Source organism: Lagopus leucura, unplaced genomic scaffold (assembly GCF_019238085.1).
Source record: "Lagopus leucura isolate 7727_CA_CO unplaced genomic scaffold, USGS_WTPT01 Super-Scaffold_100001, whole genome shotgun sequence".
Taxonomy (NCBI): Eukaryota; Metazoa; Chordata; class Aves; order Galliformes; family Phasianidae; genus Lagopus; species Lagopus leucura.
This window is the reverse complement of record NW_024962262.1, coordinates 8,232,642-8,250,144: the sequence shown is the minus strand read 5'-3', so window position 1 is coordinate 8,250,144 and position 17,503 is coordinate 8,232,642. Positions and strand designations below refer to the sequence as shown.

General features: G+C 40.0%; 1 protein-coding gene across 2 annotated transcripts in view; it reads left to right on the top strand.

The window, feature by feature from the left end:
- The window catches only part of DCLK1 (doublecortin like kinase 1), a 222,883-nt gene that overhangs the window by 3,091 nt on the left and 202,289 nt on the right, over positions 1-17,503 (top strand). For both annotated transcript variants that reach the window (XM_042868303.1, XM_042868304.1), the window contains exons 2-3: positions 55-443; positions 10,692-11,038. In XM_042868303.1, the coding sequence (XP_042724237.1) occupies positions 68-443; positions 10,692-11,038 (723 nt within the window). In that variant the 5' untranslated portion in view covers positions 55-67. The remainder of the gene's footprint in view (positions 1-54; positions 444-10,691; positions 11,039-17,503) is intronic.

Here is a 17,503-nt window from a genome sequence, read left to right as displayed (position 1 = left end):
GAGCTCCCGTAAGATGTGTAAGTTGTCCAACCTCTTTACTTGTATATCCCTTAGATTGAACTTCGAGATGTCGTTTGGGAGAGATATGGAGCTGGAGCATTTTGATGAGCGTGATAAAGCGCAGCGGTATGGCCGAGGGTCCCGGGTAAATGGTTTGCCCAGCCCTACCCACAGTGCCCACTGCAGCTTTTATCGAACCCGTACTCTACAGACCCTGAGTTCTGAGAAGAAAGCCAAGAAAGTTCGTTTCTATCGTAACGGAGACCGGTATTTCAAAGGGATTGTATATGCCATCTCCCCCGACCGCTTTAGATCTTTCGAAGCTCTGCTGGCTGATCTGACCCGAACTCTGTCTGACAATGTGAACCTGCCCCAGGGAGTGAGAACAATCTACACAATCGATGGCTCCAAAAAGATTTCCTCCTTGGACCAGCTAGTAGAAGGTGAGTGATAAGAATTGGAATTGTAAAGTTTCGCTTGAGTCAGTGTTTGTCTAATCTGTTAAGTCTTCTGCAAGTAGGTGATGGAGAAAGGATCTGATGGAGAAAGGATCTTCAGTTTTGTAACTAGGACTGTGGATTTTTTACATTGTGCTTTGAAATATACTTGCCTTGCTACTTATTTCTCTCTTGTTGGAAATGTGTAAGCAGCTTTCCCTTTGTTTTTTTTTTTTTTTTAGCCTGCTGTTTATAGCCATAGATCTTGAAGGCCACATCTGCCCCTTCTTCTGAACTTGCACCTTGAAAAATAGCTACGAGAATTTAGTTGTACATGACAAGGTCCATGGTTCCCACTTCTATAAGTTCTGCCAGCGGATATTTTCATCCTTACAGTAAAGTCAACTCTCTAACTTTTCTCTACAAATGAATATGTGGTAAATAAAGTTCCCTTCAGTCATGGTGTGGACAACCTTTTAGAGACTAGTGTTGTAGCTGTGGTTTAGCAGGTGTGGATGATTTAAATAGAGTGAAACAGGACAGGAGGAAAAAGTTCTTTTTTTGTTTTTTTGTTTTCTTTCCTGGTCCATTGATGTCTTAAGTGCTTCTGGCTTGCAGTGGATTTTTTTTCATGTTTGTAGACAGTATCTCTTAGTATAAAACATGAAGATGTGGAAGGCCTGAAAGCATTTAACTGGTATGTAGGCATAATTGAGCTGATGTTTTTATCAGTAAAGTCAAAAGTGCAGGTTCTTGCTGTGTTCAAAGCAAATAAAGCTCAAATAACTGTGGTTTTCTTGTTGCTTCCGTATTGCCTTGGCCTCAGGGTGCCTTGGGCAAACTTTAAAGCTAGTGCATGGACATATAGCTGCTGGGGAGCCAATTTAGAGTTGGAACAGAGTTTGTAATTTCTTCACTATTTTCATCTTTCTCATAGAATGAGAGAACTTGCAGTGTCAGGATGTAATGAAAGGATCAGAACGACACAAATTTGTGAAGGGAAGAAGAAAGGGGTAATGCTGAATAAGATTGCCATCAAAGGAGCAGATCTTCTGGGTAGTGTTCAGTTACTGTTTGGTTGCATTCTTTAGATATCTTAGCAGAGGAAAGCTTCTTAAGCAGAAGTTTTGAGATGAGGGTATACTTGATAATCCTCCCTTCTTAAAAAGCAGAGTAGGGAACAACATGAAGATGATCAAGTGGAAAGCTGGAATATGGGATTGCCTATGTGAGTAAGGGATTTTTGAGTTTAGGACCACAGTTTTAGCAAAATTGAAAGGAAACCAGTCTTAAGATCCATGTTATGAGTTCCAGGGCAGAGTTAGAAATGTATTTGTGAGGGTGGTATCTAATTGGTGGAGAAAATCAATTGCTGGAAGGAAAGACTGATTTTAATCAACATCTGTTTAAAAATAGTATTTGTGTACTGTGCTTATTTGATTCGTTTGCTCATCAAGAAGCAAGTATCACTGATGTTAATGTAGATTTGTACTCTGTTGCCAGTCATAACCAGCTGTTTCAAAAGAAAGAATTGAATTGTGAAATTAATTCAGCAAGTCATTGAGAGCAGCCCTGCCAAGAAGGACTTAGGGGTCCTGGTGGATGAAGAACTCAACATGAACCAGCAGTGCACACTTGCAGCCTGGAAGGCCAAGAGTTATCCTGGGCTGCATCAAAAGAAGGGCGGCCTGCAGAGTGAGGGAGATGATTGTCCCTCTGTACTCTGCCTTTTTGAGGCCCCATCTGGAGTGCTGCGTATCCAGGTCAGGGCCTGCTGGCACAAGAAAGATGTGGTGCTTTTGGAGAGGGTCTGGTGGAGGGCCACAAACATGATCAGAGGGCTGGAGTACCTCCCCTGTGAAGGCAGGCTGAGGGAGCTGGGCTTGTTCAGCTTGGAAAGGAGAAGACTCTGGGGAGACCTTATTGTGGCCCTCCAACTCTTGAAGGGAGCTTATAAACAGGAAGAGATTGTCTTTTTTACATGGTCTGATTGTAATAGGACAAGGACGAATGGTTTTAGACTAAAACAGGAGAGATACAGATTATATGGTAGGGCAAAATTTTTCACTGAAGAGAGTGGTGAGTTGCTGGCACAGGCTGCCCAGTGAAGCTGTGGATGCCCCAACCCTGGAGGTGTTCAAGGCCAGGTTGGATGGGGCCCTGGGCAACCTGATCTAGTGCCTGATTTAGTGGTTGGCAACCCTGTGTGTGGCGGGGGCATTGGAACTCAATGGTCTTTGGCCCTTCCAACCCAAGCCATTCTATGATTTTATGAGCCTATAAAATCGGTTTATTTTGGCATCCTAAAGAATTATACTGTTAGTTATAAATCAGTCAAAATGAATAATGGTACCAATTAAGTTTCATTTTAAAGAAGGGCTTTGGTATTCCTTTGCTCTGTGGGACTTAATTCCTTGTTTTTACAATGAATACATCCTCTCTTCCTTTGCATAGTTCATGTTGGACAGTCTTATTGTGCTGTTGACACTGGAATTTACAGAGTTAATTTTTGCATGTGAGTGATGAGCTGTATCTGTATGCCATCTGAAATAGAGCTTCCTGTCTGTTTGCATGGAAGTGTAAGATGGTTTATTTTGTTCTGATTCCCTCATAAAGCTATACCTCATAGCACAGGTTCACATATTAGCTTGGTGGTGGTTTTTACGGAAGCTACTTCCAATCTACCGTATAAATTTATTAGTTTGGCTAGTCTGGTAAAGCATTAATTAGCTTGAAGCTGTACTTTGTGTTTAAATAGCTGGAAAATTGCTTAATTTTTTCTTCTTCTTGTCAAATGAAATTTGTGCTCAAACTATTCAAATGTTGCTTTCTTCATGATGAGGCTATTCTCTTACTATATGAATTAATTTCATGTGAGTGCTAGGAATTTAAATACCAATCTTTATTTCTTGATGTATTTTAGTGGGTACTGAGTTGGTGTTAGCACTGTAGGGTAAATATGTGAAGTCTTGATTTGGAGATTGACATTTATGCCTGTGAGACAGATACTCTACTTTTACCTTTACCTACCTATGGGAGGGTGAACAAAGAGAAGCTCCTAGGGAGAACAAGTCAGCACCCGCTGCTTCTCATCCTGGAGCTAAATCTATAGAACTGCATGAAGGATGATCCCAAAGGAGCCAAGACTGTGTAAAGGAGCTGTATTGCTTCAGTGGTATTTAGTTCAGTCCTGCATACAACTCTGAAGCGGTATGAGAATGTGTTGTGTGTTATGAGAGTGCTGTATGTTATTCTGAGGTGCATGGACATATCCAACTTTTACTTAAACTAATGACTCTCCGAAGTCTTTTTGTGTGTGTTTGAGCTCTGTTGGACTTTGATTACAAGGGATATCTACTGTTGTAAAAAGTTCTGCGTGCTCTGCAGCTTCTCTCGCCTTAGATGAGGTGAAGAATGTGGACTTAAGGTTTAAACACTAAGGTAAACATTAGGATTAAAATGGATTTAGTTTAACTTCTTTTTGTAAGACCTGATGTTCAGGGCTCTTACCTTTACAAAATGGTTTCAGAATGTAAAATGACTTCACTCTTTAGGTATAGTAAGCAATCAGAGCATGGAAAAACAATAGAATCTAAGCTGCTTTTAAGGCTGAATGATGTAGCTGAAAACAAAGTCTAAGGGAAAGACTGAATTCCTTTGCTTTTCCAGAAGTGTATTGTCCTGAAAGCTGCAAATGGAGGTGCACTGATGGTTCTTTCCCCACGAAATTACCACTGAAGAAGGTAATAAGAACAGTAATAGATGAGTATGAGCAGGATACATTTGAAACATAGAGTATTACTTACAGTTTTTACTCTTGGGGTCCTCCTTTGTGGAACAAAGACCACAGAATCAATCCATAGCTAGAACTGCATCCCTTTCTCATTAATTTTAATTATAATGTTACCTCAGAGCCTTGGGTATGAACCAGAATCAATTGTTTGAAGTTTCCACAATACCTACCACAAAAGATGAAGCCTGCAGCAGAGCACTGGCAAAGACTCACCAAAAAGCCTCAAACCACAAGATAACTGAGAGAGTACAGGGAAACAATAATGTCACATGCCAATATTGGGTGTGCTGCCAAGCTATTGTAAAGATTTGCATGAGTTATGTGCCCTTCTTGCATAGATGTAATTATAAAAATAATTTCAAGTGATAATCTGAAAAACAAAAATGACAGTCTCTTGAAGGTTTATCTTGTGGCTGTGATCCTAATTGAAGGAACAGTTTGAAAGAGCACAAATGTACCTGGTTGGAAATCTGGTAATGGCTGTCACTGGCTGAAGATTCTTAGAAGTTAGAAATCTCAGTGGAGTGGCAGAGAAGGTGATGAATGATGTAAGGTTTGAGGGAAAGGCCCTGGCAGGTAGAGGAGGCAGGCAGTTTGCTTTGATGCTTCAAATGCAGCTTTCCAGCTTCCTGTGGAGGGTTCAAAAAGCAGCATTTCCTAGCTGAGGTAGCTGGCAATGGGAGACTTCCTGCCTGCTTAGGATGTAAGTCTTGTAGCTTTCATTGTTACCTCATTTCTCACATCTCTGCTTTCTGCTCTTATGGCTGTTGCTGCTGCCACCTCATTAACTCTGCTGCCTGCTTCCAGCAGTGCTGGTGAGAAGCCCAGCCTGGTCATTCTGTAGGAGCTGACTGACCTGATCTGCAATGCACTCTGGAGCTAATCCTGTTTCCTCTTTGCCTGCCTTAGTGGCTGGGAATGAAAGGTTCATGTGCATAGACAATCAAAATAATAATAGTGAATTATCTTTACATGTTTGTAGAGCTGAATTTACGTGGACATTTGTTTGTAAGATTGCATTTATATTGGATATTTGCCATAGACTTGATCCAGGGCTATCAAAATGGGCAAAACTTGGACTGGATCCTGTGGTAGAAATATCTTCAATCCTTACATTGTTTAATAAACAAACAGCTGAATAATCCTGTTCTGGAAATGATAGAGGGTTATTTTGGCACTATTTGATTATTTTATTTCATGAATTTGGGAAGGTTAGTCTGTTAGTCAGTTGATCCACATTATGTCTTCCTAAACAAATTATTGGAGGAATTGGTCATTTTTTTGGAATATGTACAAGACTTATCTTGATTGTGGCAAGACTGAGGAAATGGGAGGGAGGAGGGGGGGCAAAATGGGATGGAAATATGTCTTTATTTTTTCCTTTAGATCACAAAGAGGAAAAAAAAAGATTTTTTTCTTGATGCCAGACTGAGCAAAAATACCTGTGTGCCAAAAAAGTCCCTCAAAAAATCTGAGGAGACCTGATTTAAAGTTTCTTGGTGTGTCTGATTGGTAGGTGAACATGGGCAGATGAGGTGTATTTCCTATCAATGCCCCGTCTCATTTGCAGTGTTGCATTTTTTCAGATACTAAAGAAAGACAAGGCAGCACTAATATAGTTTAAGTAGGTTATTGCTCTATGAACTAACACATCTGGGAGCATCTAGTAGTAATTTATTTGGTTCAGGTCATCTTCCTTGTGCAGTCTGCTCTTCATGATGGGGGGTAGTGTGAATTCCTTGTCACATCTCCTGAGAGATTCTTCCTGTCTTTTGCTTATACAGAACCAAGGAGATGAAAGTGAAGAAGTACTTGTTGTGCTCTGTGCTGGGGGTACTGGTCCCCTTCCCTGTTCTCTTAAACTGTCCTCCAGTCCACTGGGAAACAAACTGCAGTGAATGACTGCTGCATTAAGCATCTTCACTGGGATGTCTCACTGCCAAAGAGTGCAATTGCTGCAGTTTGCCCTACTGGTTGTCTTGTGCATGAACTTTCTTTTCATAGAATGGCCTGGGTTGAAAAGGACCACAGTGATCATCGAGTTTCAACCCCCTGCAATGTGCAGGGTCACCAACCAGCAGACCAGGCTGCCCAGAGCCACATCCAGCCTGGCCTTGAATGCCTCCAGGGATGGGGCATCCACAGCCTCCTTGGGCAACCTGTTCCAGTGCATCACCACCCTCTGTGAGAAAAACTTCCTCCTAATACCTAGCTTAAACCTCCCCTATCTCAGTTTAAAACCATTCCCCCTTGTCTTATCACTATCCACCCTCATAAACAGCTGTTCCCTCTCCTGTTTATGTATTCCCCCTTCAAATATTGGAAGGCCACAATGAGGTCTCCCTGAAGCCTTCTCTTTTCCAAGCCAAACAAATCTAATTCCTTACAAGCCCAATTCCTATTCACAGTTTTTGCTTTTTTAAAGGAATCAAGAAGATATTCAGTAAATTGACAGTCATGCTGTCTAATGAATGGAAAGTATTCTTCTCTGATTCCATGACTCTGTTTCTTCTCCAGGGTTTTCACCTATGTCCTACTGGCTTCTGTATGAAGCCATTTTAGGCTGGGTTGCCTTTAGCGCAGAAAAGCACCATGACTCATTCTTTTTAAGATATATTGGCTTGGTCTTTCTCCAGTTTGCAAATATTCTCATTACCAGAAAACAAATTAACTGCTAATGTCCAAATACAAAAGAGAGGATCAAACACTTGTATCTGTGCTTACAGACAGAGTGATTCAATGTCTCTTCTTCAGCCACCTTGTGTCCGTTATTTGTATGTGTAATACATATGTAAACACATATGTGTATGTGTTTGCATACATACATATGGTTTTATTACATGAAGCACACTAGGAAGTTCTTTTGTGACCTATGAGAATATCCTTCAGTGTTTAATGGCTCTAGTGGTTCAATTGCAGTGAGGCTGTTGCCTGTAGCAACAGTAGCTAAAGGTTACAAAAAAAATTTAAAATAAATAAATGCATTATCACTTGATTAGTTTTTGTCTTCTCTTAACTACAGCAAGCCTGCTTTCTTCCAGACTCCAGTTCAGGTTGTTGAATCACAGACCTCCCAGGCTTCACATTACAGCACCTGGGACAAACTTTGGAGGAAGCGCAGTAAATGCACAAATTGGCTTTATTGGACTGGTGCCCACTAGGAAACTTCTTTGCAGACTTCTCTTCTTTAGGTAACTATGAAGAGAGGATGAAAACTAAGGTGGAGGCTTTTTGTGCTTTATATTGATGTTTCCTCTATATGTAAGCAGCATGAATGCTGAAGGATTATTCTAGATATCGAAATTTCTTGCTCCCATCAACATGGGTCCCAACATCAGGAAATTTAAGCTTGTACTTAAGTGTTCCAAGGATTAAGAGTACTCAAAATTTGCTGATTATCACCTTAAACCATAATTTCATCAATTTGAGATGAGATACTTCTTAGGACTATGGGTTATTTCCTATTCAGTTTGTGTTCTGTCAGATTTTACCCTTAGGAACACCCACAAATGACAGCTGCAGTCCCAGGCCAACTTACTATGAGTTTTCTTATGCTTCAGACAGTCTTGGAGGCTTAAGCAATCTTAAATTGCAACATGATGGGAAAGGTCTCATTTTTTTTTTTCTTGTATAAGATAGCTGTTACTACTGATATTTAATCTTACAATGATTTGGATACTCAATCTCTAAGACATTCTGCATCTAAACTTGAGCTTCTTCAAGTGAAAAAGATATTTTTCCCTTGGGTGCAGATATCTTATTGGTGTAATATAGCTTGGTTGGAAATGAAGAAGGGGAAAACAGTCTGATGTTAAAACAATCCCACAGCTTCAATGAGTGCTTTATGATCATTTACACAAAATTAGTTTTGTAGCTAAGAGCTGACATGCTGTTATACATTACAAAGAAGCCTGCTAACCTTGACATAAAGAAGATATTAGAAGTCATGTGGAATGCTGTCCTTTCAAGAAAGTGAACCAAAAGTGCCTCTCAAGAAAATGAAAATTTTTTGAAGATCTATGATTTTTGGCCAAGCATTTTATACAGCAGTTACTATCATATTGAGGACAGTCCTATTCATATCATAGTAGGATCCTTTAACTTTTTTTCCTGTACAAAATATTATTGTTTTGTAAAATCAACAATTTCTAAAGATAAGAAGTCGTTGTGGATGAATTCTGTCCGTGCAGTAAGGAGTAGCCAGTGCTGAAAATATTGGACTGGGACTTGGATAAAAGAGCATGTCTTGTTTGATTGCTGCTGGATCATTAGTGCTGCTAAGCCTTTTTGTTCTCCTGTTAGCAGATGTATATCATTTTCTGTCATGGTTAGAAGGGGCTTACCTTTGTCTTAGGGTTAGTGTAAGCACTCTGTCTTAGATTCCTTCCTTAACACTTCAAATGTTTCTGCAGAGTGCAGATAAAGTTGAAGTTAAACACTGACTAGCAAACATTGGAATGTTTCATCTCCCATTCTGCTTTTTGTACTCTGCTTTAAAAGAGCACTAAAAGAAAAACAAAAATCTTCTTGCTTGATCTTACGCTGTCATTGCATTTATCTTTTCTGCTCAGTAGTCCATCTTCACGTGTTTCTCCGAGTTCCTTGGTCTTTTCTTGGAGTCCTTCAGCTAGCTTTCTGGTAATCACTGTGCAGCGTGCTATTACAGTTTCACCTTTGAGCATCATGCCAACTCTGCTAGTACGAAGCTGGGAGCTCTTTTGCATCCTGCAATCGTAGGAAGGTTCCCCTTCATGTTCCCTTCCCAGTGTTAAGTGTGTAATTTTACATATGTTCTGGCATTCTTTGTATTGATGTGCGCTGCACTGTCTGGGGAGTTGAGGGCCCTGAAATCTTTTGGCAACTACAACAAAAACTAAGTTCTTCTTGGCAATAATTAAACAGTGAATCCTCCGTTACTTAGGGTAAGGATACTTCAAAAATCACAGAATCACAGAATGGCCAGGGTTGGAAGGGACCTCAAGGATCATGAATCTCCAACCCCCCTGCCACATGCAGGGCCACCAATCTCCCCATTTAATATTAGACCAGGCTGCCCAGGGCTCCATCCGATCTGGCCTTGAATGCCTCTAGGGATGGAGCATCCACAACCTCTCTGGGCAGCCTGTTCCAGCACCTCACTGCTCTCATAGTAAAGAAAAGTCTGTTTTCTGGTGTGTAGAGGGGCTTTGTTTCTTCTGTGCTGTTTGGCATTGGAGGCACATCTCACATCTCATTACATTTTTTTTTTTTTTTTTTTTTTTGGATACCTTGGGATAAGCTGCAAACATAAATATCTTTTCTGAACTATTGAACTGAGAAGAAATGAAACATCTCAGATGTTTCTGTGGTATCGTCCAGGATAGGATTTTGCTTTATCTGTAATCCAATTTAACTACATGTTGCCAGGAGGTGTGGTCTTGCTTGTTCTAATGTTGTTTAATGTGGCTTTTTTGTTGTTGCAGTTTTTTTTTCTGGAGGGTGTGCAGGATCAGTTTGTTGCAGTGTTAAAGTATTGTCTTTGTTATGTGCCATCAAATCAATAAGCTGGTCCAACTTACCTAGTGCATCTGGCACTGCAGTCTCTCGGACAAGCACAAGGGAGAGGTTGGGAGCACACAAATGGGTGCCTTTTTCACAACAGCCTGCAGCTGAAATGGATTAAGGAATAAAGATGTGCTGCTGCTGTTTCTGGGGAACCATCATGTAGCCAGAAAATGTGCGTGTGGGAATGCTGAAAATACTTCATTGTAGATAATGTTCCAATAGAAATCTGAACTATAACCAAGTTTTTTCCTTAAACTATGGTTTTCTTTAAGCTGTGGTTCCCACTGTGTTGGGAGGGGAGCTCTGTAATTCCTCTTCCTTCTTTTTCCCCTTTATAATACCTTGAGTCAACAGAATAATATAATAAGATTTGAGTACACATATTCTAGTTTTATGTTACTTAAAGCTTCAAATAATCAAATGTGAAAAATTTCCTGTGATGTTTTCACCAACCTTTTACTGAAAGTAATGTATAACCTGTAGTTTTGGGTAACGTTGCATACTATTTCCTCTGAAGTTTCTGGGGCATGCTGTTTTGCTTGGAAGCATGAGGGCTGGTGGACTACTGTGAAAATGGACTGGAGCTGGACAGGTGGTTAGATATGAACACTGTTTATTGATGGTAGCAGTCCCCACTTCTGGTAGTGCTTTCTAAAGAGAAAACCACTACTTTCAAGCAGTTCGTGACAGCATTTTCTTTAATGACCAGCTGATGAGTGTCCTTTAAAAGATACCTTAGGAGATACCTTAGTCTGTAGCAGCTGCAAAGGGAGAATATCAATGCCTTACACACTGTAGATCAGGAGTTATAACAGTAAATGTTTAATAATTGAGAAAAAAAAAATTTTTCTTCCTGTTTTTTTTTTTTTTTTCTCCCTCCAATCTGACTTGCTGGTCTGGCACTTTTGTTTCTGCAGGGGAAAGCTATGTGTGTGGTTCAATAGAGCCCTTCAAGAAGCTGGAGTACACGAAGAATGTAAACCCAAACTGGTCAGTGAATGTTAAGACAACTTCTACTTCTCGCTCAGTGCCGTCTCTTGCCACTGCTAAAGGAGGTACTCCAGATACAAAAGAAAATAAGGATTTCATTAGGCCTAAACTAGTCACTATCATCAGAAGTGGAGTGAAACCACGGAAGGCAGTCCGGATTCTGCTTAACAAGAAGACAGCACATTCATTTGAACAGGTTCTTACTGATATAACTGATGCCATCAAGCTTGATTCGGGAGTCGTTAAGCGCTTGTATACACTAGATGGAAAACAGGTAAGAATTTTCCTCATAATCATTCTCAACATAAAGAAAAGGCAATTTTCCAAGAGGAACATAATAGTATTTAAGTAGAAAATTACCTTTCTCTGGAGTGATCTGGAATCAAGTCTTCTACTGTTTATTGTGTAAGATCTGTGATCAGCTCAAGAACATACCATAAAGCATTTATTGGCCTCAATGATGGTCTTGCTGTTTATGATATAGCTCTAAATCTGTCATTCAAAAGTATGATGTGGTTTAGGCTATGCATTCTGCAAGTTTGGGATGAAGGATGTTGTTTTAAAGAATCTTGTTCTGTTAACTTTCAGTTTTCAGTCACTGTATTTGCCTTTCCATAAGCTGTACAATCGATAAGCAAGGAGACACATTCCATCATGCTACATTCAGACCTACTGCTTTCCAGAATGGCCAAATTGAATCTCTCTTTAACAGAGAGAAAGCTGAAAAGCTTACAAAATGTGAGATTTTTCCCTTTCACAGGAAATGAGATGGGGTTAAGCACGGTGCCCATATCTGTTAAGGACTCTCGTGTAGGTAACATGTTCAATGAAATACCTTCAAGCTGTGTCTCTGCTGACTAATTAAATTGTGGTGTGGTATGGTGAGATTTTTTGAGAGGCTGCTTATTGAACTCAGGGTGGAAGAGACGAGGAAAAACAGTATTAAACTCTAATCCTACTTCTTTTTGTCTTTCACTTTATTTGTAATTTATCTACGAACATTTATTAATTATAGCAAAACTGGAGAAGCGGTTAACGTGATGAAGGACAAGACTAATTTCAGCATGACCTGAATTGATTTAGAGCAGTGATGACTCTAGAGAAATAAGGAAGATACTTAAATTTTCAAATGTAACCTTTTAATCTGAAGACACGATATAGGTATAGAATGTGGGCAGAGTGAGCAAATGGGCTCACCAAGGAACTGCTACAGAAACTAAGGTATTTCTACTTCAACTGCTTACAGATTATCTGTGAATAATTGAGCCTAGATACAGCTAACAGTGTAGCTATTAGCAGATGGCTTGCGAAACAAGCTTGATTCAGGTAAATACTCTGCCAGCAGATCCAGTGGTGAGCTTCACATGTGTATGGCTACTGGGGTCAGTATGCGGGCATAGCTCTGGAAACAGGTACAGCAGTGCCCTCTGATCTGAGAGATGCTGGTTAGTGGACAAGCTGCTTATTCAGAGCGCTGGTTCAAATCAGAGCCAAGTCTGGACTGACCAGAAATCCCTTCCATCTGCTGTTTTATACTGGTAACCTCTGACACCATTTACAGACAGTTGTTGTTCTGTTCTTGATGACTGCATACATGCTTTTAATAATCCCATTACTGTGGCTTCTCTGGGAACTCAGACCTGGGGCAAAATGTTTACTTGGGGCGAAGGTAAAATGTGTTTCAGAGGAAGCTCTCAACTTATGTTGAGATGCAACTGTCTTGTTGATATGGCTGTCACGTATTCCAGACTCTCCTGTATGATTGTACTTAAAATCAGGAAGTACTTTTACATCTGTTTCACAGCTCTAATTGCTAGAAATAAATAGTACTGTTCTGTTACTGGGCAGGAAGGGAAGGTCAGGTTTTCCTGACATACACGTTGTCGGAGTTGAATACTTTTTCAAGTCCAGGGATTTGAGCTGAGTTTAAATCAGCAGTATATACTGGGGCACTTGCTGCCTACCTCACAGCCCAAAACCCAGCCTCAAACAGGGCGTTGATTAGCTACCTTTCAGCCTGAAACATCAGTGCCTGACTGCTCTACTCAGAGGCAGGTGTCTTCACAGTTCTTCCCTTTCTGTCATGCTCAAATTGTATCGTTTGCTGCCTGCTGCATTAATAGGGGCAGGGTCTCTCAGAGGGAGTGTGCATCATTGTGATGTAGTGGAAACTTTGTTCCCTGAGTGTGCAAAGCAGCTTTGCTGGCAGAAATGGAAATCAATGACCTGTGCCAGCGGGAGCAGCCTGTTGCTCCCCCTGTGCAGGGAAGCCATTGATTTCTTGTGCTGTTGGGCAATTGCTGCTCCATTTTTCTCTGCCAAAAGCCTCGTCTCCCAGATGGTGCTGGAGGCCCATGATGATGGATTTCTTTATTGCTAAACTCAAGCTATGAATGATTACTGGGAGGAAATCCATAGTAAATCCTATTCATTTATTTATTTATTTATTTATTTATTTATTTTCTCCAGTCATGTTGATCATAGGGAACTTCTCTTGTAACTCTCGTTGGGGGCATGGAAGTTTCTGGGAAACCTTGGGTTGAGTGGTTAAATCTAGCAAATCTGTGATTAAATATTTCAACACTAACTTAAAAAGCAAGGAAATCTTAAAGCTGTGAGCCAGGAGAAGTAATTTACTGTAAGGATAAGAGGGTAAAGCTCTCCTAGGATTATTTGTTCAGAATGTAACTTGGAGGGAAGGCTGTTCTCTTCAGTATTCTCTTGTGAATTATTTTATGAGACTAACAGTGGAATTGCCCAGCAATGCCTAGAAGTGGAGTAAGTCCCATGTGTCATCTGTGCAGGTGGGCCCTGGGGTGTGCATACAGTTGTTGGGCAACATCACAATGGCACCATGATGCCTCAGACTAATCAGAAGAAAGTGGTAGGAATAGAGGTTGTAAATGACTACGTGAGTCAGTTGGCCCATATTGCTGCTGAGTATTGAGGAGAATCATAGAATATCCTGTGTTGGAAAGGACCCATAAGGGTCACTGACTTCAGCTCCTGGCTCTACGTAGGGCCACCCAAAAGTCAGACCATAATTGAGCTTGAATGCTTTCGCTCCCACTGTCAGGTTGGTTGTGATGTTTTGATTTGTATCTCTAAAATTTTGCTCTGTTAAAAGAAGTTTAAGTCGTGGCCTGTGAAATTTGACAGAGGTGGTGCTTGGACATTCGGTATGTGAACCAAGTTGCTGGTGTAAATGCGATAGGAAGGAGGCTCTTCTGTGTGCTCTGATTGCTTTTTCCACCAAAACAAGATTACTCCTTGATTTTTGGGAAGTTTTGTAAGTTTCGGCATGCTTCGTGCCTTGTTTGGTTGTTCCTGAGTGCTGAGGAATTGATCAAATAGGTGTGCTGTAATTGCCCTTTCCATTTTTAATGCTGGAGAAGCAGGATTTTCATGCAATTAAATTTTGTTTAAAACGTATTTCTCTATTGAAAACTTACAGCTCAAGTCCAACTTTATTTTGACCTCAAGGTTCCTGAAAATTTTAGAATATAGTTTAATTTTCAGAAAAGGAGCACAAGGGCACAACTGTAATCTGATCACATCTAATCATCAGTGGCTGGCATTTAGTAGACCCTCCTACTTAAATTATTGATGGCTTCTCAGAGAAGTAAAAGTTTTGTGCATACGCTATTTTAGAAACAGTACAATTTCTAATGAGTATAATTTATTTAGTATTTACTTTTACAAAGAACTTTTGCTGTTTGTGCTCTAAAAGAAGAGAGAGAATCAGTTCATTGTAGGATGCTGAGAGTTTTGAAGAAGTCTGTGGGACTTTCAGAAGTGTTGAACAGCCTTATGAGCTCAGACCAAAATTAAAACCAATCCAGGAGGAGGTCTTGAAATTTTCTTCTTGCCAACTTTGCTGTGTAAGGAAAACAAAAATAGAATGAGTGGGTTTAATGCTGCCTATAGGAATTCAGATCATGAGGCTGTGCTCTTACCGTATTACTCATATTTTAGATTAAAAGGCTGTTTAAGTACATTAAAAAAGGCATTGTAAGTGTTGACTCTTAATGTTCTCATGTGCTTGTGCAGGGAAGGAATACTTTCTCATAGCCAAAATGTGCCTTGCTTTCCTGTAACTGCATTGTGTCTATTTGATTCACATGGAAGTGATCTGCCCTTGGAGATGGAGCCAAGTTGGTGTGTTGTAAGCTGAGTTCTCTGGCTTCTGTATAATGATGCACTTCTAGAATAAAACCAAATGGGAGAATGTTAATGAAGGTCACACCTTGCAGCCATATGAGATTGTGCCTTTTTTTTCATTTGTTTTAAGGAGTGCTGTAGTGTGAATTTGTGCAGGCTATTTACAATTTGCATGTTTAGACAAAGGCTGAATAAAAGCAGTTTATCACCTTGTCAATCTCCCATCTGCTTCTGGAGATCAAATACCTGCAGTGAGATGGGACCCTCTCGTTTGGACAGGTGGTTTGTTTAGCTTAACTAGATGCAGTTACGCAGATTATTTTTCAGTGTATGCATTATTCAATGGATTTGACTCCAGGAAGGCAAGTGGTCAGTGGCAAAAACAGGAGAGTGAAAGTCATTCTGTGGTTTTTAAAAAGAAAGAAATAAAAAAAAAAACAACCGTTAGTATGTTCAAATTACATTACATTTACAAATAGGAAATGTATCTACTGGTACTTGAGGACACAGGTTATAGAAGTGTGTGCGAGTCAGAGGCATAGGCTGGGATGGGAAGTGAGTCCATCAGTAGCTTTTGCCTTAATCTGTTAAAATAGTCATATAAAAAATTGTGACTACAAGTAGTGTTACAGTGCTGGAATGCTAGAGGCTTCTTTAGTATAACATGTTGATTTTGATTTCTTTTCTTTTGGAACCCTGCTGCAAGGGGAGTATCTTGTGATACAAACGATTTTCTACAGTATTCTGTCTGTGACAGCATCTAATGTCTTAGTTTTTAGTAAAGAAGCAGTACTAATGCTTGAAGAAAATGATTTCTCAAGAAAAAGAAAATGACTGCGTCTACAGCTAAACTGAGCATGTCCTTTTTTATTGTTTTATTCTAAACAAGTAGAACATGTTCAATGATAATGTTTATATTCTACAGTAAATTCTTTGCTGAATCTATCCTTTTTGTAAAATGGATTAAAGATCTCAAGTGTCTTTTTCTAGACTTGAATTGTCCCTGATACACAAAAGCCTACGTAAATTAAGGTAGCTATCAGTCATGGGAAAGACATATTCTCTACTTAGTGTTCATGTACTGCATGTTACGGAAAAATCTAGACAAAAGTAAGTATTAAACAAAACAAAATTTAGTCATAGCAGATGTTTTGTGTGAGCTCAGTAATTTTCATTCCATTCCTAGTATAGAATAGACACTTCATTCTAAGGGGGGCTAGTTTTGCATGTTATTTTACTCACTCTTCAGTTGGTGTGTGCAACTCGAAATTATTCCTGTTTCGAAAGATGTGGGCAATAAGTGCAATTTTATCTTCTGTATGGCACCTCTCAAGTGCACAAACTAACTCCTTGCTTTTGTCAGAGGCTTGCAGCTTCCACCAGCCAGAGTGGTGTTGATTGACTGGGAGAACCAAGCTGAGTTCTCTGCAAGATGTAGCTGTGCGGATGCTGATTAACAGGAGAAAAATATGAAAGAAGATGGCATCTGCAAATCTCACAAGTGTTTTATCAGGGAAGTAACAGCTAGGGAAACTTGCCCTTATGTTTTTGAAGAGGTACATTAATATTGCACTACCACCTGCAATGTTCCAGGTGGGGAGCTGAAACCTGTTGTGCTGAGGCTGTTTATACAAGCTGCTCTTTCTGAAAGGGATTCTAATATGAACACCAGAGGATAAACCTTGGAAATACCCATGCTGCCTCATTTTGGACGTGAAATTTAGGGCACTGTCAGAGAGATGCTAATGCACTGTTGTGTTATGTAGCTGTGAAAGATGCTTTCCAAGAGCAAAGAGTGTCTTTCCAGCTTTTGATAAACCACGCTTTCCCTCCTTCCTGCTTGTATTTAATTAACACCTTTTTTTTATTTCTCTGGGAGATAAATCGTTCCTGGCTTTGCCCTTTTGAAATTGATTGGGGGGAGGGATGTGTTGAGAAAAATAGCCATCATTCAGCAGGGGAAAAAACCCACAGATGCCTCTTGCAGACATGATAAACTGAAAAATAAAAGCAAAATTCACTGACTGGAACTTATCCATCTCAGCAGGTGGTGATTCTCGGATCTTGAATGATTTCCTTCATTCCTGTTGAGAAAAATGGATTTGCCTTGAAAAATAGACCTTAATAAGAAAAGAATCAAAACCTGGTTCAAAATTGAACAAGGACATGCTAGGATAGACAGTTTGCTGGCAATTGAAGTTACCTTGGTGTTAAAGGAGAGCTGTGATAAGTCCTTGATCCCGTGTCACCCTGAGTAGGCTGGTTTGATGTCGCATTATGACGTTGACGAACAGTTTTAATTGTTAACCAAACAAAGCCTTCTGTAAAGGAGTGGACAGAAACACATTCCTAGTTGAAAACACTGTGTGTTCATTTGTCTAGTTTTGGTTCCTGGTAAACTGAGATGGCAACGATGCTGCTATGTTGCTAAAAGCCCTCTCACAATGGGGGTTTCCAAGGTTGCTGACTGGCATCCTGTATGTTCTGTGAGCTGGCTTTGAAAATTGAGAAAATCCTGTCTTCTGCAAACTTTAGGTTGGCTTTCATGCTATGTAGAAGAGAAACTCTTTATTAAATG